The 22485-nt window shown below is 41.6% G+C and overlaps 3 protein-coding genes across 7 annotated transcripts; 2 read left to right on the plus strand and 1 right to left on the minus strand.

The window, feature by feature from the left end:
- The first annotated feature begins 660 nt into the window (after window positions 1-660).
- Window positions 661-7761, plus strand: idh3a (isocitrate dehydrogenase (NAD(+)) 3 catalytic subunit alpha). Of its 3 annotated transcripts, XM_061222021.1 has the most exons (12): window positions 706-782; window positions 1388-1453; window positions 3124-3186; window positions 3460-3543; window positions 4043-4157; window positions 4254-4441; window positions 5027-5160; window positions 5741-5843; window positions 5925-5989; window positions 6073-6157; window positions 6262-6414; window positions 7179-7761. In XM_061222021.1, exons 3-12 carry the CDS (start codon window positions 3136-3138, stop codon window positions 7260-7262), a joined length of 1062 nt encoding a protein of 353 aa, XP_061078005.1. In that variant the 5' UTR covers window positions 706-782; window positions 1388-1453; window positions 3124-3135; the 3' UTR covers window positions 7263-7761. The 3 variants fall into 3 exon arrangements, with proteins under 3 accessions (XP_061078003.1, XP_061078005.1, XP_061078006.1); XM_061222019.1 differs by lacking the exon at window positions 1388-1453 and having other exon boundaries at window positions 661-782; XM_061222022.1 differs by lacking the exon at window positions 1388-1453 and having other exon boundaries at window positions 749-811.
- Window positions 7762-8198: 437 nt separating this feature from the next.
- On the minus strand, window positions 8199-17111 carry acsbg1 (acyl-CoA synthetase bubblegum family member 1). 3 transcript variants are annotated; one of them, XM_061222018.1, is made up of 15 exons: window positions 17052-17111; window positions 16383-16567; window positions 15201-15268; window positions 14669-14943; window positions 13276-13364; window positions 12803-12923; window positions 12620-12700; window positions 12276-12425; window positions 11946-12122; window positions 11677-11858; window positions 10865-11098; window positions 10260-10477; window positions 9882-10021; window positions 9132-9378; window positions 8205-8823 (listed from the first exon to the last, which is right to left on the minus strand). In XM_061222018.1, exons 2-15 carry the CDS (start codon window positions 16460-16462, stop codon window positions 8747-8749), a joined length of 2139 nt encoding a protein of 712 aa, XP_061078002.1. In that variant the 5' UTR covers window positions 16463-16567; window positions 17052-17111; the 3' UTR covers window positions 8205-8746. The 3 variants fall into 3 exon arrangements, with proteins under 3 accessions (XP_061078001.1, XP_061078002.1, XP_061078000.1); XM_061222016.1 differs by lacking the exon at window positions 17052-17111 and having other exon boundaries at window positions 16383-16615; XM_061222017.1 differs by lacking the exon at window positions 17052-17111 and having other exon boundaries at window positions 8199-9378; window positions 16383-16618.
- A 614-nt stretch (window positions 17112-17725) lies between these two features.
- LOC133111501 (dnaJ homolog subfamily A member 4-like) lies at window positions 17726-22252 on the plus strand. The gene is made up of 8 exons (XM_061221914.1): window positions 17726-17883; window positions 18198-18349; window positions 18991-19171; window positions 19666-19770; window positions 20180-20407; window positions 21127-21357; window positions 21537-21637; window positions 21722-22252. Exons 2-8 carry the CDS (start codon window positions 18218-18220, stop codon window positions 21932-21934), a joined length of 1191 nt encoding a protein of 396 aa, XP_061077898.1. The 5' UTR covers window positions 17726-17883; window positions 18198-18217; the 3' UTR covers window positions 21935-22252.
- Window positions 22253-22485: the final 233 nt, after the last annotated feature.

The raw sequence follows: 22485 nt of genomic DNA on the forward strand, positions 1-22485 counted from the left end.
TCCAAACCGCTGGATTTGCTAATTGTTACAATTATTCAGCAGGACAGAGAACTAATTGGTGAAATCAGCTGGTTGAGTTAATAGGTGGAAGAAACACATGGCAGGACTTTTACTAATATAACAAACATAGCACACAATGCAATAATAAGCTATAATGGAAATTAAAAAAAAAACATGCACTGCAAATGTAATAAAAATGTTACTGTACAGTTTATTAACATGGATGTCCATTTAAATGTGGGAGCCCTCTTTTTAATTGTAATGAAGATTTGCAATAGGAGGGGGAAAACACCATTCAGGAGGACACTTTAGGCAGTCAAAATGGCAAGTACTCAATTCCTATCGCTCCTACATCTTTGCATACACTTTTCCCACATTATTTGCTAACTTGTAATGAATTGAATTAGCTACCAGATTAAATTGACATGCTGCTCCACTCAGATGTTATGCAGCTAATTGTAGCAACTATACTATAAAAAGACGTCCTTTAACATTGACTGTAAATAAATGGCATTGTTTTGACATTACTAGGATAGCCACAAAACATTCTTCATTGATAATAATACATGTAAGAATATGGATTCGCCGTGGAGTCGCATGTAATAATCTGAATTCGAATAAAAAAAAGGTGGATTTTATAATTTGGCAACCCTATTTTAGATGCCGAGCAGCCGTCGCCGCCCACCAGCTGTCTCTGCGACGCTTCCACTGTCAAGTCTTGCATTAGCGGACAACCCCACCACATATCTGTGAGAATGGCTGGGCACGCTTTGAGGTCAACGGTAAGGGATGGGTAAAGTACTTATTCCAGGTGACAACCATATATGTGGAGCAAATGTGTTGCTGGGTAACCTGGAATTTTCATGCTCATTTGAATCGTTCTTGATTTATATTACGGATGTAGTGCGCTAAAGCGTTGGAAGCGAGGTGGGAGGGATTCCACTGGAAGGCCTCCCTGCCGGTGCCCTTCACTCGTTCATCCACGATATAGCTAGCTAATATAGCTACCCAGTTACCACTGCAGAAAAATGTCTTGCTACTAACAGTTATTTAGTAAGCAACAAAGTTGGTGACAACTTCAGTTGGTTGGATCACTAGCAGATCACAAAAATCCATAGGTCTGGTATTGCCAGAGTAACCCAAAGAGTGTTGTGAGGACAGTTAGCTGTAACGTTAGCGAGCAGTCCATATGTTTGACCGTGGAAACGGTGCAGTTTTGGCTGCAACAACCAGCTAGCTAATGTTAGTGCACTAACGACGCAAATTAGCTAACGTAATGTATTAATTCATACAGCTGGAGAGCTAGCTAATACTGAGTTCTGTCTGTATTGGTTTAATTCATGTTTCTATATTCTGGCACTAAACCTTTACCTGACGCTTTTTACAGATTTGAATCTTATGGGGCAATTACGTCTAGCTAACGTTAACTGAGAAGTAATCGCTGACAGAGGAAGTAAGAATTAAAATGGGCACTAGCTTTCTGTCTCGTTAGCAGAGCAACCTTGCCTGACTGACGTTTTGCTGTCTGTAGTTGGCTAATTCGCTAGCTCGTTAGCTACCTAAATTGGCCTTTGCTGCTTTTCCAGTTAATGATAACGGAAAGTTTTGAGCGGTTTGATATGGCATGTTTAAATTCGTATTTAAGAAATGTATCAAGCTAGCTAGTTAGCTATTTTTTGCGCATTAGCTCATCCACTTTCATTGTAAAGCCAAGGTCACTTCAACAGCAGAGCAGGTGCAGAACAGGCAATACCCCACCTAGCGTATCGAGTTGGCTAACCATGGTGAATCAGTTCTATAATGGGCTTGATTTGAAAATCAGTTGTCTGTAATGCAATGTAAGTTTGAGTCTATATGCTGGTGCACAAAAATAAAAATATTCAACTGAAACTGCCCTGCGTGCCTTTAGGTCTTCACTTGCCTAAGACTTGCATTAGAGAAGACCTTCGTTTGTCGTCAAATGGCTAGAATATATCCAGAATCTCTGGTAGTAACGTTAGTCTAACTCTGGCGTGAATTTATTCTTTATTAGTCTATGAATTTTGTAAGAATCTAGTAAGCTCTGTTCCGAACTTCCAGCTTAGCACTTTAAAACTAGGCACATTTTTGGTTCAGGCAACAACCAAAACATTCTATGCACCCTGCTCTGAAGTGATAAGGTTTTCATGATTTGTTTTTATTCCTAGTTGTGCTTATTCAATGGGGATATTTAAAAGACCTTGATTAGTCCTAATTTGGAACACAAAACCACACTTAATCACTCTTCATAGGTGCAATATAGATCTCCAGTATTTATATTTACTAGGCTGTCATAGTTTTGCAACTTCAGGTTCTAATCCATGCCTAATCAGGGTTTGTGACCTAATGCGCTTATCCCCTTGATTTTACACCAAGGATTAATGCACTCTATTCTGTCAAACAAAGCTGTAGGCCTAACCAATCTCTTCGTCAAACGATTGAAGTATTTTTCAAAAGATTTGAAAATGAGTTGGAGAATGGGTTGGAGAACATGGTGCAAATTAATCCATGGTCATTGCTGACTATGTTCTGAATGCCTAGGTTAATGTGTGGTCTTATTTTTTGTGCTGGCATTTAGCAGATTGCTTTATTTGGAGAAACTTGCAGTACAAAGACAAGTGCAAAGATCAGTGATCGAAATGCAATGATTTTGCAATAAATTCTTACATTTTTATTAGAATTTCTTTTGAATCTGTTGTTTATGTAAATGCTCTTTTAAATGTTAGTTGCCAGTTTCTTTCGTTAAGGAAGGTTCTGAAGTTTAATTACTCCATTCAGTGAGAAACATTGCTCAAAGCTGCAGCCACACAATAGTTGGACCGCAAGATCAGCAGGTAATGTTTGACTACTGTAAAAGTGAAGGTCTCTTTGTAAGGGGAAGAATAGGAGCACCACGTGCCGCCAGTTTCTGCTAATTTTTGTGTGCATTTTGCTACAGTTATGGAAACTCATTGAAATGTATGGCAGAAGTGGTAAGGTCATACAATTTCAGATGAGCGCTATGACCTCCAATGCTTATGCTTCTCAGCTTAACTGCCAGTGTCAACTTCTGATCTGAGATAAGATCCCTGAGTCTGATTTACTCCCTGCTTCTTCTGTTTCTAGTTGTCCCGTGTCATGGGGGCCGCACAGACCAGGGTACCACAAGCGCGAACGTTCACCAGAGGGGTAGGTGGGCCTGCATCACATCCATACCTTTTAACAAGTTAACAAGCGATTTGAACAGTTTGTTACTGGATTTTACTTCAGAAGTAAAGGCTGAGCAAATGAAAGGTGGATAAAGCAAAAAAAAAGTCACAACACAGCTTGTTTGCAGATTCTCTATCATAACCAGATGGTCAGGTCCTCCATCACTTTCCTATCTGCTGCAGGAGGTTATGATCTGATAAGTTTCAGGGTCTGTATTGAGCATTATAACAGTGTTTTTGTTTTGCTTTGTAGTTGCAGACCGTCACATTAATCCCTGGAGATGGAATTGGTCCGGAAATTTCTAGTGCAGTCATGAAGATTTTCGAAGCCGCAAAAGTAAGCTGAAGGCACAGGTGTCTCCACCTTAAATTCTGTTCCTCTTAATGGGAAATCGTATTGTGCTTATTACTTGACTTTACATAACGGCATGCATTCAAGTTGGAACGCCTGTGTGGCAATGAGCGACAGTGCCTTGGTATCACTTATGTGGATGTGCTCACAGAAATGGGAAAAGTAAGGGGATGGCGATTGGCTACATGACATTGCAGTATTTAGCAGATGCTCTTATCTAGATTGACTTTTAAAGCTTACATTCTTTTACATACAGTCAGTTTATACTGCTGGGTTTTTCCTGGCGAAATTCTGTTCAAGTACTTTGCTTAACCACCTCCTGGGAATACAATCTGCAAACTTTGAGTTACATAGCCAGTTCTCCAAAATTATACTACGCTGTCTTCCTCCAGTGTCGTTGAGGGGGGGACTGTATAAAGTTACTAGACAATGATGAGGATGATAACAAAGGGAAATGGTAATGTTGTTGTCATCTTTCTTCTAGGCTCCCATTCAGTGGGAAGAGAAAAATGTCACCGCCATCAAAGGGCCAGGCGGAAGGTGGATGATCCCACCTGAAGCGAAAGAGTCCATGGACAGGAGCAAGATTGGCCTGAAAGGTACCCGCACATCCCCGCCCTTCTGCCTGCAGTCTCTCTGCATTTACAAGCTCCAACCAGGCTTTCAAATGTTTTTTTGTTTTTTTTTGTGTGTAGGGCCTTTGAAGACACCAATTGCTGCTGGTCACCCCTCAATGAACCTGCTTCTGAGAAAGACCTTTGACCTCTACGCCAACGTGCGTCCCTGCGTGTCAATCGAGGGCTACAAGACGCCATACACGGATGTGGACCTGGTCACCATCCGCGAGAACACGGAGGGAGAATATAGTGGGATCGAGCACCTGGTACGTGCCTTGCTAGCAAATCTGTGCTGGTCAGGGATGCAGTGTACATAAATTAAATAAAAAATGCTCATCTTGCCTGCCTGGAGAATGCTAAGCTCTTGTTTTTAGGCCTGCTTTTAATTTGGGCATCATAATAGCATCATTGACACAACTCTGGTCCTCATGTTGACAAATGCAATAGCAGACTCCAAAGGCAATCAAAATCCAAGAATCAAGACTAGATACTGAAAGCTTTCTTATATCTGCACTAAGGAAGATATTGAATACACCTGACTAATCAGAAACGGCTGAAGCCAACTGTCCAATTACTTTTGGTCCCTGAAATGGAGGGACTTCGTGTGAAAAGGCAAGCAATTCCTCCATGGATTGCCCCCTATCGATGTCAATAACCCCAAATTAAAGGTGAAAGTCTGCACTTTAACCTCATTCATTGTTTCATTTCAAATCCAATGTGCTGGAGTACAGAGCCAAATAAACAGAAATTGTACCACTGTCCAAATACTTAGACACTGCACTGTATATATATATTTTTATTTAATAGTATACATAATGAAGTACTGAAGTGTGGCCATTTACCTCTTTCAGATTGTTGACGGGGTGGTACAGAGTATAAAGCTCATCACTGAGAATGCCAGCAGGCGTATTGCTGAGTATGCGTTTGAGTACGCCAGAAATAACCAGAGAGCCAGTGTTACCGCTGTCCACAAAGCCAACATTATGTGAGTCTCATTTTGAACCTGAAGACTGCAATTTTAAAACAATTTTTTTAGAGGGGGGTTATTTTATATTTTAGTGCATATTTTAGTGCATGTTTTTATTGGTCCGGCCCCAGACAGTTTTGTGTGAAGAAGAACATTAGCTATTTAGCTTTACAATGGCAGGTATAGGGCCCTCAGGGCTTCATGATCTTAAGAAAAAATATATATATATACACTTCAAGCTCTGCCAGAGCAGCTTGTACTAACTTGTTGTACTTGCATGAACCCCAGAATGCAAAAGAACCTGTATGTTAAGCTTCTTGTGTGGCTGATAGAAAACTGCTTAATTTCTGGAAACTATTAATGCAATTATAATCTTCAGTTGCTTTTTACATAATTACAGTGCATAATTACCCTCAATTAGAAAATGTATAAAACAATTGGAGCACAGAGCTTGAGCAGTTCGTCTGAATCAGAAGAAAGCTCAATATTGTTCCTTGAATTAACTGCAGTAGGTATTCTTATTGAATGCTACTATGTTAAGCATAATGGTCTTAACATGGATTCATAGATAATTTTTCTCTATACCTTTTTATTTCAGGCGCATGTCTGATGGGCTGTTCCTACGGCAATGCAGGGAGGTGGCTGAGAAATATAAGGATGTGAAATTCACAGAGATGTACCTGGATACAGTGTGTCTGAATGTACGTATTCGCTTCATTAACCTTCAGTTTTACCTACATCCCCATCCGCTTTCCACTTCAATGTCATGGTTTCCTTTTTAGATGGTACAAGATCCCACAAACTTCGATGTGCTGGTGATGCCAAATCTCTACGGTGATATCTTGAGGTATGTGGAGCATTTCCAGGCATGTTAATTATATTTTTGCCATGTCTTGTATACAATCAGTACATAATTGTTTGTGTTTTTAGCGACCTCTGTGCTGGACTGATTGGCGGTCTTGGAGTGACACCTAGCGGGAACATTGGAGCCAATGGCGTCGCTATATTTGAATCGGTATGTCATAGATTGCTCCGTGCTCCTTACTCCTACTGTTTACCTCCGTTCATTTCCTGGGTGTAAAAAAACAAATCTGTTTTTTTTTACCTCGGTCCCCGTAGGTCCACGGCACGGCCCCGGACATCGCCGGGTTGGACCTGGCCAATCCCACGGCCCTCCTGCTCAGTGCCGTGATGATGCTGCGGCACATGGGTCAGCACCCCCTTGCGAAGAGGATCGAGACGGCCTGCTTCGACACCATCAGAGACAAGAAGGTAGGGCCGCGGGGCTTCTCATGTGTAAACGCTGGAGTGTGACACATTTGAATGAGAGGGCGAAGCTGCTTTACTTCAGCAGGAACGGAAAATCAGTGGCGGCTTTTTTTTTTTCCACCCATTTTAATAATGTTATTTTTATAAGCCATATTAGTCGGTTAATGCAGTCTTTTATTTCAGAATTATTTCTCCATCCACAGAGAATTATCCTTGTGGATAGATTGAAGTTCTCTCTACTGTTCATTCTCTTCAAAAATCAGCCATGCTGTTAATACGAAGATCAAAACCGCTCCAAACGTGACAGAAATGGTTGTGAGAATGTGCTATTTTACTTTACTGCTCAATTTGGAATGCACACTCATAATTGTAGGCCCATCCCATCACTGTAACTTCCAGTGTAAATTCGGGAGGCTTCAGGTAGCGTTTGTGATTCCTGATACTCGAGCAGGCAGAGCTTCACGCTCCAAGCTTGTGCTCTGTGTAATGAAATCTGTTTACATGTGTTTTAGAAATGATGAAACCAGAACATTTTCTTTGCAATAATTATATTTGTTTATCAAAATGTAATGCTTACTGTTCTCTAACATTAAGTAAATAAATGGATTGCTCCCACATGATGCCACTAATTCTGTTAATTGAGAGGCTTATTAATGAAGCAATATGCATTAAAACTAGTCTCCCACAGTGCAGTAAATAAATATCGCTAAGTGAACACAACAATATATATATTTTTTAAGTGTTATTTTATTTTTTCATTATCCCAGGTCCTGACCAAAGACCTTGGTGGAAACTCCAAGTGCTCGGAGTTCACAAATGAAATTTGCCGAAGAGTCCAAGATCTAGAATGAGTGAAGATACTGACAGGAGACTGTCTTAACTGCTCTTAAGGCTGGACCAGGAAAACAAAAACCCACAAGCCTAGTAAAGCCCACCTTCATATCATTCTTATACTAACGCACAATATGTACTCCATGTATACTGGTTGTACTGTACTGTATGTATGTGTGTATATATACAGTACAGTATGTATAAAATATATTAAAATGTAATGTATGTGTCTATTGAAACAGGCGATGTGACCTGAAAGTTTTAACCAGAACACAAACCTCTCTTGCATTCTGCATTCTGTCTTTTGGTTTATGTGATTGTGAGATGTATTGTTATTTAAAGGAAACCAAACTGCTTAAATGTTCTGATTTAATGACCAACTTTGGCCTTTGGTCCTATACATTTGGTTTTGTTAAACGGGTCTGCTTTAATCTGCTGATGAGTCAGTGGTAAATGTGACCTAATCTGGTTTCAGAATTCATTATGGTACATTAAATTGTGAAAATATTTTGAATGAAACAGTGTCTTGTAGGCTCCTTGTGCTATTTATTTTTTCACAATAACTAATTTGATCCAGACAATGATGCTAAATTAGCTTAAATAGTTTTTTTAGATTTGTTTATTTTTATGTTGCATGCCTCAGTTCCTCACTGTCCATTCAGGATGGTTGAATAATGAAGAGGGTGGCCTGTAGCGTAGTGGTTAAGGTAAATGACTGGGACAGGCAAGGTTTGTGGTTCGAATCCCAGTGTAGCTACAATAAGATCCGCCCAGCCGTTGGGCCCTTGAGCAAGGCCCTTAACCCTGCATTGCTCCAGGGGAGGATTGTCTCTTGCTTAGTCTAATCAACTGTACATCGCTCTGGATTAGAGGGTCTGCCAAATGTAATAATTGGGAATGGGACCGCTCTGCAAATAGTCCCCACCCACCCACCCCAAGAACTGGCAGGCCCTAGTTTGTCCTTTACTTCACTGGCCATTGGAGTTCGGACCTAGAAGGTGTTACCGTACATTTTGAAGCTTTTACCATACTAGAGCCATAGTGAATGAATAACAGGAGAACTGTGCTGCTGTGTTCATTTATTCATACTCTGACTCTACAGTAGTTGTCCTAGCAGTCCTGCCTTCACTGTAGACTACTATTATCTACTATTACCAGTGAATTGTGCCAATATTTGCACCGTTATTTTCGTCCAGAAACTTGTATTTTTCTAGAAACAGAAAACAAATTAAACTTATCATAAAATGTGCAGAAATGCTAAGTTGGCTTTGCAAAAAAGTATTTATTTTAATGACAAATTAACCAAAAATATGCCAGTGTTCAACTAATTATTAAACAGACGCTGAGCTGAAAAGGCAAGATGACGACTACATTAAGCAGTTACAAGGGTGAACTCAAGCTGGGTAATTCAAGGTACTGAGCACCAATGAGACGAGGATAAAAACTGATAATGAGATTAAAATAGAGACAAATGCTCTAAAAGCAAGTAATGTCTACACAGTAATCATTCTGCATAGAAACTTTCAATTTCCTTAAGATACATCTCCTGCACGACAGGTCGCCGTAGTTTCATTGTTGGGCCTGGAATGAGAAATGAGAATGTTCTTAGGAATAGACTCAAGTGCATCAGTTTAAGTGTTTTCAGCATTGAGCCAACACCAGCATACATAAAAGCACAAATCTAACAAATCAGCTAAATAAGCTAAGCTAGTTCATAACAATAAAATGATTCAGTCTGTGTTCCTGGTTACAACAAAAACCTTCTGGCAAGTGGCTCCTGAGGACTGGAGTTGAGAAACACTGCAATAGTTTATAACATTCAGTAAACAAGCAAAAGCTAGAAAAGATCCACCGGCCTTTTCACCCTGCACTGTTATAGCGGTCATTACCCAGCTCCCCTCCGGAGATGGAGAAGTCCCTCCCCAGCACGGTCCATTTCTGAACGTGCTGGGCGTTGGAGATGGCCCTGGAGTTGACGCGGTTAATGCCCTCCTGGATGGACCGGTAGATCTCCTTGTCTTTTCCTCCGACGATGTCCGACACTTTGACGGCCTGGCTGCCCAGTTGCTGGCAGTAGTCCACAGCCTCCAGACTCAGTTCATCCATGGGCTCCATAGTCTCTGCATTACAGGCACACTGAACAACAGTGGCTTTCAGTATGAGTGTTTAAAAAGAAGACATGCCCTCTCAGAAGTGTATTTGTAATGCTGTACACCTGAAGAGCACATGAAAAATAAATGCTCTGTCCTTTTATAACGGGACAATATTGATCAATAAATCCAGCAAACAAACCCCACGATTCTCCTTATTTTGTATCAGGACAAACCGTTTTAGGATGCACACATAAGGTTGTGAAATTTGACAGCACAGAACTGACCACACTTCTACATAAATGTCAAGCAAAAATTTAGATATTTCAAATATCTGAATTCATTAAGAAATGCATCATGTATTCAGTTAAGTACATGTCCACACTTCAACTATACATGATGAATGCAAAAACTTCAGAACCTCTTCAAAAGCAAAGTTCTACATACATTTCATGAGTAGGATTTGCTTTTTCACTTGTACATCACTTACACAGCAGACTGATCTACTGTGTTCCCATCTTGATGGCATTTCACAAAGGCATACCTTACCTTAAGGGTCAAAAGCATAGAAAGAAATTTCCTTTTGTCCCCAATCAACACGGCATTGCTGATAATGGGCAGCTCTTTCTTCACAGCATCTTCTATTGGCACCGGGGGCACGTTCTCCCCACCAGCTGTGATTACCAGCTCTGTGTAAAGTCAAGTCACAGTGACATATTCTCAAGATGCAAGGCTTGGGGAAAGAACGGAGACGCATTCAACCACGATTTGTGATGACCTCGTGGAAGAACGGGCACAAAACATTCTATCAAAAATGTAAATGATTTTTGTATGGGAGAAAATATAGCTTGAACCCATAACATAGCAATAAAGTGATGCATGTTAATCAGTTAAGTGTTCCAGCTGTCTGGAGTGTACCACCTGTACCTTTTATGCGGCCTGTGATGTATAGGAAATTGTCTTCGTCCGCTTTCCCCAGATCTCCAGAGCGTAGCCAGCCATCTCCATCCAGGGCCTCTCTGGTCCTGTCCTCCATGTTCAGGAAGCCCATGAAGATGTTCCGGCCCCACAGGCACACTTCCCCAGTTCCTTCTGCGTCCGTGTCTGCCAGTTTGAACTTGCAGCCGGGAACCACCTTGCCACAGCTACGCACAACCAACAACCAACAACCAACAACTCAGTTACTTTTCATGTACTCCCCTCCACACTCAGCATCCTAATGGCGCCTCAAGCAAATGCATGTCAATAGGTTAGATGGACCGGGTCTGAACTGAACCAGGTACCAGCTGTTTCAAAACCTAGCTTGAGCAGGGTTTTTCTGGCAGGGCACTGCTCATTATATGGCCTCACAAGGGGGAAAATAAATGATAAGTTTCAGGTTAAAATTCCAGATGGGGTATAGCTTTTGTACCCTTGGACAAGGTGCTAAACATAAATCAAAAAAATAGCCAGCTGTATGAATGGATGGTATGCCAGAATGTAAGTTGGGCTGGATCAGGGTGTAATGATTATATAATATCCATTGGCCCCACCTGTGCAGTCTGTAGGCTTTGGGGCCTGACATGAAATGAGGCCCAGTGCTCTCGCTCATGCCGTAGGCCTCGTACAGCATGATGTTGAGGCCCAGGAAGAACTCCACTGTCTCGCTGGCGATGGGAGCCGCGCCAGAGAAGAACTTCAGGCAGCGGGAGAAGCCCAGCTCAGCCCTGAGCTTCTGCAGAACCAGACCATCAGCCAGGAGGAGAAGAAGTGGTTTATCCTCATTCCTGGCAACAAGCAAACAAAAAAAGTTCAACACACAAAATTAACCTGGACTGTGATGCTTTGTTTAATTTTTTTGGATGCCAAATTGTATCCACAAGCCACACTCATTGCTGAAACACTTCCATCAATTCAGGGGAGTGCAGGCAAGTGTGCTGTTAGCTGCTGACCCTAATCACACCACAGTCCAAGTTGAGCTTGCACAAACAATGACCCAGAGGAAGACTCCCTGATGTGCAAGAGTAAACACATTATGAACGCCTGATTGCTGGTGCTTTGCTATTTATGGATTTGATGCTTTTAAGTCTTTTGCACTTGCAAGTAGCTTTGGATTTAAAGCATCTGCCAAATGACAAAAATGTAAATGTACTATGAGTCATAATCACTCCCTCCAATCCCTCCCTGTCTGGGAGCCAATCATAGCTCTATATGGCTGCCCAATGGTGCTTGGACTGGTGCCATCAGGTGAATCCACACCCAAGAATACTGCATTTACAAAAATGAGCCACCCAGTAGCCCCATAATGCTTTTCATGATATTTGAGTCGTAGATCACATCCAACAAAAGTCATCACAGGGCTTACTTGTTGGCCAAGATTTGGTTGGCCTCCAGACTAACAGACATCGCCCACGTGGCCAGTTTTTTCTTCAGAAATCCGCTCTGTGCAATCCCTTCTTTAATCTTCTCCATCATCTTCTCCCACACCCGTGGAACTCCCATATGGGAGGAGGGGCTGACCTCCCTCAAAGTGTGTACGAGACTTCCCTGGGCATGCAAAAAGACTCCACATGAACACTGAAATTTAACACAAATGGAAAATTGACAGGAAGTTGACCTTCCCTGCTATAGTACCTTTAAAGCATCTGGCTGTGCAAAGTAAACCAGCTCCCCCCGCTGAATCCCGGTCCACAGGTCGTAGATCTGAGCAGCGATGTGACTTAGCGGGAGGTAGCTGACGAGGGATTCCTGCTTGGTGTCGGCCGGCTGCATGTCTCCTGCCCGGCTGGCATGGTGGGTGGTCCATGTGATCTGTTTACAATCCAAGGGCAGGAGCATTAGAATGTGTCGCTCAGCATAGCATACCAACCCTGCTGCGAAATCCATCAGTAAACAAGGGAAACACTTTGACCAACCGTCCATCAACCTTGTACTGGTCACGACAGCGCCGTTACGTTGACTTACGTTGTCATGACTGAGCATCACTCCCTTGGGCATTCCCATGGTGCCAGATGTGTAAATCAGGACGCAGCACTGATTGGCTTTCTGGAGAGCAATGATGTCATCCAATTCTTTGTCAGGCACATCGAGTCCTAACTCCATAAACTCTTCCCACTGTTCCAGGCAAAACAAGTGTGACCAGTTTCTTAACCATGATCAAGTGTGACATGTCAATCTGCAGTAATAATCATCCAAGTTGAGAAATGTTTATTAATGTTCTGCAATGGTAATTTAGTCCAGTGATATCGAGTTCTGTTCAGTGATGCTCAGATGTGTTCAGCAATGTTCGGTAAAGGTGGCAGACTCACTGAATAGAGGTTAGGCAGTTTATTTTCCAAAGGTCCATGGTACTGCACTATGGCTTTCAGATTAGGCAGCATATTCTTTATCTGATGTAGAAAGAGATACTATTTCAGCCAGGGCCCCTTTGAGTGTTTCAGTTGTAACATCACAAAAAGCAGTATATTGTAGCACCGCAAAACACACATCACCTGCAAGATTTTGTCCAGCTGTTTTTGGTTTTCCACCACAATGATGCTGGTCCGTGAGTCATTAGCCACATGCAGGCAGGCCTCTGGGGAGTTGGTGGCATAGATTCCTGTCATTATTCCTCTAATTTTCAGGTTCACAGAAAACAAACAGGTTCTGAGGCAGTGTTTGATTTTAGTTAAATAAAATACCACCATCAGCCATCATTAGTATGGACAGAATGATAGTATTGTTTACATAGTATTGTCTTTATACAAATAATTAATCAGTGTGCAATTCAGTTTATAATTGCATGTATATTGTTTGACCTGTTCTCAGAACCGAAAAAGCATTTTGTCCATACCATACCAAATTTAAGTATGTGCTATCTTTTTCAGTTATAACCAGAAAATGCAAAGCATGATTACATTTGAGATTGTGGATAGATAAAACAAAAGGCCATATTTGGGAATATTGATATCTCATTGAGACTCACCCAGCAAAAATGGTACCAATGGCTGAAAAGAACCACTCTGCCGAATTGAATCCCAGGATACAGACACTGTGAAAGCGCTCCAAACCAAGCTGCACACATAAGAAGTGAGAAGCTCAAACTCTCATGCTCCTGCTTTGATCTTTCAGTATTATCACACATTAAGTGGGGGGTGGACCACTGGAAAGAACAGATCGTATAGTCCACCCGGCTCAGGGATACCTGCTTTGTACTGATTCAAGGACCCCAAGCATTTCCAGACTTTTTTCTTGCAAAGTAGTTTTTTTAAATGGCCTTTTAGGTTCTTTGTTCTCGTGGAGTGTAAATGTTGTGTTTTTAGATGATTGATTATATTATAGTTTGGGATGTAATTTCAGTTTATATTTTTGGATGTGATTTGATTCCTAATCTGTCAATATTTTGTGTGATTATAGTGTGGTATAATACTAAAAATACTAAGATCCTATTCATTGTACATCAAGGTGATTAACAATCATGTCCCACAATTTCCCTTTACTCTCTGGTTTTGGACACCAAATCGTAATTATAAGCCTGCTTCATCGTACACAGTGCTTGTAAATTTGGGAGGATGCACACTTGCCTCTAAACCATGTTCTGCCATCTGCTGGTGCCTTCATCTCTGCAATCCACCAGCTGAACTGTGCAGTTAATGTGCCAAAGGGCTATGCACAGCTGGCAGAAATAGACTGCAGGTGTCCAACTGATAATTGCAATGAGGCACACTACATGGATGACCCAACAGGTGATTTCTAGCCATTAGCATTCTAATGGAACTGTACAGTAACAACCCCTCAAACTAATATAGCTGTTACGCTCTTGTATACCATCAGGCCCACATTTGAAAAAGCGTCTCGACAGGGGTGGAAGATTCAGGTTCCCCAGTATTTCGCTCTAATCACCTGAATTAGCTAATTACACAATTTTTCAGCCAGGAGGTATAACTAATTTCTGAAATCGGTTCATGGGTGGAAGAAACATATCACTGGACTTTCTGAATGTTGGACTTTCCACCTGTGTTTTAATTGATATGTTCATGTTCTCTCCTCTCCTGTTTAAAGATTTTGTCATTTTTACACGTACAGTATGCACTCACTGAACACTTTATTAGGAACACTATACTAATACTGGTTGATGTGAATATTAACTGAAGCTCCTGACCTGCAGCTGCTTGATTTTATGCATTGTACTGCTGCCACACGATTGGCTGATTAGTTAGATAATCGCATGAATAAGTAGGTGTACAGGTGTTCCTAAAAGTGCTCAGTGAGTGTACATACGAAAGCAATTCAGCAATTCAATATATTTTCAGAATAATTCTACTAAAAATGTTTGCATTATGTAATGCTTGCATAACGTTTGCAGTATGTTTGTGTACCTTTAAAAAGCTCTTGGCAGCTGTCCGGCAGCACTGATAGTATTCTGCAAAGGTAATCTTTTCCCATGTGTCATTTCTCTTGGTGGCCAAGGCAGACAGGTCTCCATATTTCTCCACAGAAGCCCTGAACATTTGGTGGACCGTGATTGGTTCCTCGGGACAGGTCTCATCAATCCTCAACTTGACAGAACCACTAGCTTCTGTGGTCCAAAGTGACTCCGCTGGAGCCAGTGATGCACTGGCGAGAATCTCTTCAATGTTCCTTTTCCCATCTCCTGCAATAACACACACACACACACACACACACACACGCATGTGTGCACACACACAGGCAAATGAGTGAAAGAAGAACTCATTTTCACTTTCAAGGACAAGGACCTGATATTATTTTAGCAGGACATGTTTAACACCATGCCGCTTCTGTCCTTAAATCTATGCAGGTGAACATCTTTGAATACTCAGAAAAGTTAGTGTCGACTGTGGTCACAGCATGTCTGCTCTGAAGTCTAAAGCCCTTTCGCATGAGTCTCACCTTCCTCGGTGTGCTCGTCTCCATCCTTCCTCAGATGTGTCATGGGCCCACGCGCTGAGGCCCCCGGACTGGAACACAGCGAGGACAGAGACCGTGGTGAGGACCCTGCCACTCGGAGAGGGATGCCCGCTCTGTCACGCGTTCCAGCTGTGGCCGGAGCAGCCTCTTTCACCAAATCACATGGCCCGGTTCAACAGCCATTGTGCCCTCCACACAATGTCAGGCTTTAGCGACACACAGTTAAAGCCCCAAGGCTTTGTTACAGAGAGGAGCTCGTCCAGTGCAAAAGGACAGCTCATACCCAGCGGTCCTGGAAACTTTTGAAAAATCTGAGGCTTTTCATCCTTTGCAGAGTTGTGCTCCTACAAGGCACTGTGCAAAATGAAAGCAAACTTTTGTTTTCATTTTAAAGGAGCCCATTAGGCTTGAGTGCAGAAATGCGTATTTGACCCGATCCATTGACTAATCAAGAAGGAGGGCCGAGCTTGACAGTCAGCTCGAACAGGGTTTCCGTTTCTCATTCTGATTCAAAGTGTGTAGGCAGCAAACATAAATTACACACCAAATGGGCAGGTCCTTTTATTACACCAAATGCCACAAGACACACTGTTCAAACAACTGGCCCTTTTTCATTTTGAATAGGAAAAAGGCCCAGTCTTGTTGCCTGTTTGTTAGCTAGTCATGTGACCCAATCCCTTAAACAGGAGGAGGTACAGAGTAACATTTCTTCCCATGTGTGTTTCCCACTGTTTTCCCGGAATTTTCATAACTTAGTTAATTTGGAAACATAATAAGCATATACAAATTACTTTCCAGTTGGACGTGCTTTCCAGTTGGCACAGTAATGGATACCATTCCTCATACCTAAAAAAACTGATAACTGTCTCAGTGCAAAATGTTATCAGTGAATTATCAGGAATCCCTCAATGGCCTTTGCTTTAAGCTGTTTGATTCAAGTGATTCTTTGCTGCACACCAAATTACTGACTCTACAACTAACACCAACATCACATTTAAACTATTTAAAAAAATAACAATGAACAGTGTTACTGGTGGTAAGGACTACATTCCATCTGTTCCATGCAGTTTGCCAGTGGGGAAAACTGAACAGCGCGAGTCGCAACACAACCAACAAATAGAGACCAGATGAGCCATTGATATACATCCATTCATAATTCCCTACCTGTTCTCTGTGTTTTTGGCATGGTCTTGGTGTTTTTCATTGTAATCAGCAGCTCTGGTTATATCATCACCGCAGTACATGCTGGCTACCAAATGAATACTACCATTTACAACTTCAGGCAGTAGGCTCAGTAGCAGTGCTAAACAAGCCTGCCCCCGGTGACTGCTTGAGGCACCAGTGAGTGGCTGCAATTCAAAAAGCAACAGGGAATAATGGAACTTGGGGTACAATACCATTCACTAATGTTCAGACATGATGGGTAGGAGACAGGCAGCTCAAAATTTTTTGTAAAGAACACAAGCAACTAGGTTATATGCAGCAAGGTTATTTCTAGGTTCTGTTGTTCCTATTTATGAGAACATTGACACAAAATCCAACAAGTTATGCACACAGTATTCTTTTTCAAAGTTGAGAACATGTATGGCATGTTAATGAGTCTAAAGCCCCTTTTAGATGCAAATGCTTTATAGGTTCCAAGAACATGTGGTGAAATCCATCAAACGATACTAGCTAATTAAATACACCTCAATTACAGGCTGGTGCATAGGTTGGGTGTATTTAACGCACATTGTGCAAAGGCTTTAAACAAAATGTGAAATAAATATTTACATTTTATGAATCCTCTCACTTTTAAAGATTAAATAATTAATTGTAGCAGCAGTAACATACCAAAACATTTGCTCAAACGTCATCAATCTTCATCCAGGCACCGTCATTTTCTCATGATGCATCACCAGTGAATATCGAAATGGGAGAATTCACATGATTGGATATTGTCACCTGTCTTTCTTAGTATATCAATACTTCTTCAATACTACGGTATATCCATTTTTAAATCACAATCCATCTTGCCAATCTAAGAATTGGCAAGATGAAAAAACACAATCATCAAAGGTGGGATGGTGAACATGTTCTGTGGTTGACCACAGTAAAATTGCAGATAAGGACAACAGATTCCCTTTTCAGACTCGTCTGGATTACCAAACGGAGCGAGTTCAGTTCGTGTCATTAATTCGTTTTACTGAGCATAAAATCATACTGCTGGAGATGCGACAATGAAATATGAAACAGGATAACCCGACACCTTACATAGCCTACAGTCAATGAAACACACGTGCCAGCAAAATTAGTGAATTACAATAACCCCTAAACGTGGGTTAAGGATAGAAGTGGGTCCTCCTTCCTTTCCATCTACTGACATTATGAGATAAATACGTAAACACTTTATGAACCATTGCTTATAGAAACGATATCGGCACCGTATTGTTGCCATTTACTCCACTTTAAGGGTTTCTTCGCATTCGCCAGAGAACAGCACACGCCCTGGAGAAACCTCATCGAATTTCCAGAACAATCGAGAGAATCTTCTTAGCGTCACGGCCTCCAGAAAGTTCTGCACTTCGGCGCCGTATAAATTGAGTGAGCTGTTGTTAAATGAGATATTCTAGCTGACTGTTTGTCTGGTGCGTAGAACAAGGAATTGTCAGGCTTTATTGAAAAGGTAAAGCTACTGTGCCTTTGCATTTAATATATGCTGTTATCTTCATTGTGTCATACATCAAATGAAAACTCAGCTCTAACTCTTGCTAGTTTAATATCAGCTCTACCTTGCTAGCTGCTTTAAAATACATTGACACTGGAGCTCCAGCCCATTATTAAATAACGTTAACTTAATCGTGGTATAAAATACATGGCTACAGAGCTAGACTAGGTACTTGATTGTTAGTCTGTTAACTGTTAGCTACCCTTTGTACGAAAAACTGTAATCTGATTGATTGAATTAATTCATTTTCTGTGTCGTTTGTCCAACGCTAGGGAGCTGACGTGTGGTCGAGATGGTTCGGGAAACCGGTTACTACGACCTTCTTGGCGTTAAACCGAAAGCCTCGTTGGATGAAATTAAGAAGGCGTACCGAAAACTTGCTTTGAAATATCACCCTGACAAGAACCCCAACGAAGGAGAGAAAGTAAGTTCTGTTTATAATTGTGTTGAACAAGGTGCACGCCTCCAGTTGGATAGCTTTGACACAGAGAGAACGGCACCCGGAATGATCTGGAATGATCGGGAACGGCGATAAGTCAGTTTCCGAAATAATAACAAATGTGCACAATGACACGGCCTACATATAGTTTATATTTGATATCTATTCCAGTTGATAACGGTTTGTTTGTTATATTTCGTTGAAATTCTACATCCGTATACTTGTCAGATCCATATTACACAATGGACAGTAACGTTAGTTCACAAGGTAAATTCCATGATTGGCGGTTGATTTAACACTAGCTAAGTTGCAGTAGGCTAGTGTGTAAAAGTTATGGGTTGTTTAATGTATTAGCACAACGAGTTAGCTTACGTGCCTAACTAGCCAGATGTTATATAGCAAGGGAGCTAACTGAGGGGGACTGAAGGTGACACGTTTTTTACATTTAGTTCCTAATAATGGTTAGCTTGGCTTAGCTTACACATGGGCTATAGTATATGCATTAGCTGGCTTCAATTATTAAATGGGTAGCTAGATATCAAGTTCAAATCACAATTTGCAAGGGATTCATTTCAAGAAGTATCATTGTTTCATATTGACATATCTCAGCCTACTGTTTCCTACAGTTCAAGCTGATTTCTCAAGCCTATGAGGTTCTGTCCGACCCAGAGAAGAGAGACTTGTATGATCATGGAGGGGAACAAGCCATCAAAGAAGGAGGGATGGGAGGAGGAGCCTTTTCCTCCCCTATGGACATTTTTAACATGTTTTTTGGGGGTGGTAGCAGAATGCAGAGGGAAAGGAGAGGTAAAGCAATCCCCTGGCTTCAACCCCTCGTGCTCTACCGTTTGCTGCAATATGATGTTATTTTGTAGATTATCATTTGTGCTTGATACTGTTAGCATTTAGTTCTGTACAATGTGGACATTGCTTCCAGTTGACAAGCCATACGTTACTAACCTATCTTTACCTTGTGAACTAGAGCTGATGTTCATGGCTATGGATAACTTCAACAATTCCATTCCATTCAATTCAATTTCATTTGTATTGCACTTTTCACAGAAGACTGTCCCAAAGTCGCTTTACAGAGTAACAGATGCTTTGTGAATTGTACCATATCTGTAGTTCTGTTGCATCTGCCAAATACATGTAATGTGACACTAATGTGGTAATCTGTTACTGAGATAATACGACACAATATTAGTTATGAAGTTGAAATCATGATTTATGTGGATACTTCTAAAGCAAATAAGTGCTTTCTTCTATCTCTTGAAATTTTACCAATGTTCTGTCATCTTTAGGGAAGAATGTTGTCCATCAACTTCCCGTTACCCTGGAAGAGGTCTACAGTGGTGCAACCAGAAAACTGGGCCTTCAGAAGAATGTAATCTGTGAAAAATGTGACGGTGTGTGCCATATTTTCCCATTTCCTTCCCTTGGAGTTTATTATACAAAAACTTCACCTAAACTTCATCAGTCAATTGGTCAGTGGTTAGTTGACCAACTTACCAAGCCACAGATACATTTTACCAGCATTTGTCTGGTGGCTGGTGTTAATTTCCCACTGCCTGCACACTAACATATAATACTGAGTGCACAAAAATTCTGTATTTGCATAATAGGGATTAGTGCCACACCCAGATATATGCCTTTGTTTTGCAAAATTACCCAATTACTTGGTAAATGCCCTGAAGTTGTCCTCTATTTGTTATAAACAAGAGACAAGATGTTGTATCTAGTTGAATTGAGAGATCAACAGTTGTATATTTTTCTGATGAAGGGCAGGACTTAAAATCTCCGACATTTCTGCTCTAGGTTATGGAGGAAAGAAAGGAGCTTTGGAAAAGTGCTCAAACTGCAAAGGGAGGGGTGTAGAGATCCAGGTACGGCAGATTGGGCCGGGCATGATCCAGCAGATGCAGAGCATGTGTTCAGACTGCCAGGGCCGTGGCAAGAGGTTCAACTCTAAAGACCGGTGCAAGAACTGCAACGGTCAAAAAGTGGAACGCAAGAAAAAGATACTGGAAGTCCACATTGACAAAGGTGTGTAGGCTTTACTGGCGGTTCCTATCCAAGGCATGCTTCGCCAAATCAATCAGACCTAACTTGTACACTCACTGAGCACTTAATTAGGTATTTATTACTTATTTTTTAGACATATTAAGTCTTCTGATGCTGTAGCCTGTCCACTTAAGAGGTTTTGACGCGTTGTGTTCAGAGATGCTCTTCTACATACCACTGTTGTAATGCCTGGTTATTTGCGTTACTGTCACCTTCTGGCCCTTCTCCTCTGACCTCTTTCATGTTTCTGCCTACAAAACTGCTGCTCACTGGATGTTTTTTGTTTTTCGCACCATTCTCTGCAAAATATGAAGAATTGTGCATGAAAATCCAAGGAGATCAGCATGTTTCTGAGATACTCAAACTACCTTGTCTGGCACCAACAATCATTCCACGGTCAAATTTCTTCCCCATTCCGACATTTGTTCTGAAAAAAAGCTGAACCTATTGGCCACGTCTGCATGCTTTTATGCATTTAGTTGCTGCTGCGTGACTCACTGATTAAATATTTGCATTAAAAACCTGGTGTACAGGTCCTAATACAGAGTGTATACTTCTAGCAGTGAGCATGAGAGCTGTTTGATTCGAATTTCATTCACTAAGTTCCAATGGCAAATGCAGCTGCCTGAATATATTAAGCGCTCTCATTGTCACCTGTTAATGGTTCACTAACAACGTACAATGCATGGTTTGATGAAAAGGCATGAAAGATGGGCAGAAGATTACATTCAACGGAGAGGGTGACCAGGAGCCTGAGCTGGAACCTGGTGATGTCATAATTGTCCTGGAGCAGAAGAAACATCCAGTGTTCCAGAGACAGCAGGACAACCTCCTCATGAAGATGGAGATCAAGCTGGTCGAAGCACTCTGTGGGTTCAAGAAGACTATTCGCACATTAGACGACAGAATGCTCGTCATTACCTCACCACCAGGTAAACCGCACTCATTATTCATTATCCACACCAGGAGGGCTTTTTTTAAATATTAGTTTGACACAGCCTTTCTCCCAATTAATCTCAATCAGGTGCTCACAACTACACCTGTACAACTTTTCTGTTCTAAGATCCAGCTTCACTCTTTACAAAAGTATACCACCATTCTCTCATTGCAGGGTGTGTAGTGAAGCACAATGACATCAAGTGTGTCCAAGATGAAGGCATGCCCTTGTACAGACACCCCTATGAGAGAGGACAGCTCATAATTCAGTTCCTGGTGAGTTTGCGGTCTTCATCTTCCTTTGACAAGCTCACTACCGAAATAAATGGCTATTTTATAGACCTGGCGGTCTCTTCTCAGGTGAAGTTCCCAGAGAATGGCTGGCTCCCCAAAGACACACTCCCTCAGCTGGAAGCTCTGCTTCCCCCCAGAGAAGAGCTGATGATCTCTGACGACGCGGAGGAGGTTGATCTGACTGACATGGACGCACACTCCCAGCAAAGCAGACACAACACCGAGGTCTACGAGGACGACGAAAGCCCCAGTACCGGGGTGCAATGCCAAACCCAGTGAACGTGACCCCTTCTCCTTGCAGTGATTGGTGTATCAATTTGGGTACATATTTTACCGTGTGTATGTGTGCGAGTCATTTTATGTTACCTGTTAAAAGTTTTCTTTCTGCTTCATGGCAGTGGGTGTGAACAAAATGGGCACAGTTTATGTGATTAGCATTGTCCCCTCTTAGTTTGGTTAAAGGCAATTAAACTGAATGGAGAATTTGTCGGCTATGCTTTCTGTGAAGGCAACAACTTGTCGGGGTATTGGATGTTGTCTAGTGCATTTCTGTCATCTAGTGTGTTTCTTTACTCAAATAAATCCTTTTGTATGCTATCAGGACTGATTTGATTCTCTTAACAACAAAAGTGCAAATCTAAGTAGTTTCAGAGAACTTTGGCAATGCTTTAGCATGTCAAACAGGCTACACTTCTCTTGACAGCCATACCACAAACCTTCTAAAGGCAGAAGCTAAGCAGGGCAGCACTTGTTTAGTGCTTGGATGGGAGATCTCTAAAAATGCAGGTTGCCACTTGCAGGTAAAACTGGTGTTGTGCGCCAGCAGGCCT

This window comes from Conger conger, chromosome 15 (genome assembly GCF_963514075.1).
Source record: "Conger conger chromosome 15, fConCon1.1, whole genome shotgun sequence".
NCBI lineage: Eukaryota > Metazoa > Chordata > Actinopteri > Anguilliformes > Congridae > Conger > Conger conger.

Coding starts and splice junctions, on each gene's coding strand:
- acsbg1 (XM_061222017.1), bottom strand. CDS start 16,618: ATGGTATTGTACCCCAAGTTCCATTATTCCCTGTTGCTTTTTGAATTG. Junction 12,701..12,802: donor AGCTGGACAAAATCTTGCAG/GTGATGTGTGTT, acceptor TTTCTACATCAG/ATAAAGAATATGCTGCCTAA. Junction 10,022..10,259: donor CATCACAGGCCGCATAAAAG/GTACAGGTGGTA, acceptor GACTTTACACAG/AGCTGGTAATCACAGCTGGT.
- idh3a (XM_061222019.1), top strand. CDS start 756: ATGGCTGGGCACGCTTTGAGGTCAACG. Junction 3,187..3,459: donor CGCGAACGTTCACCAGAGGG/GTAGGTGGGCCT, acceptor TTTGCTTTGTAG/TTGCAGACCGTCACATTAAT. Junction 5,161..5,740: donor GTCCACAAAGCCAACATTAT/GTGAGTCTCATT, acceptor TTTTTATTTCAG/GCGCATGTCTGATGGGCTGT.
- LOC133111501 (XM_061221914.1), top strand. CDS start 18,218: ATGGTTCGGGAAACCGGTTACTACGACCTTCTTGGCGTTAAACCGAAA. Junction 19,172..19,665: donor AATGCAGAGGGAAAGGAGAG/GTAAAGCAATCC, acceptor TGTCATCTTTAG/GGAAGAATGTTGTCCATCAA. Junction 20,408..21,126: donor GGAAGTCCACATTGACAAAG/GTGTGTAGGCTT, acceptor TTTGATGAAAAG/GCATGAAAGATGGGCAGAAG.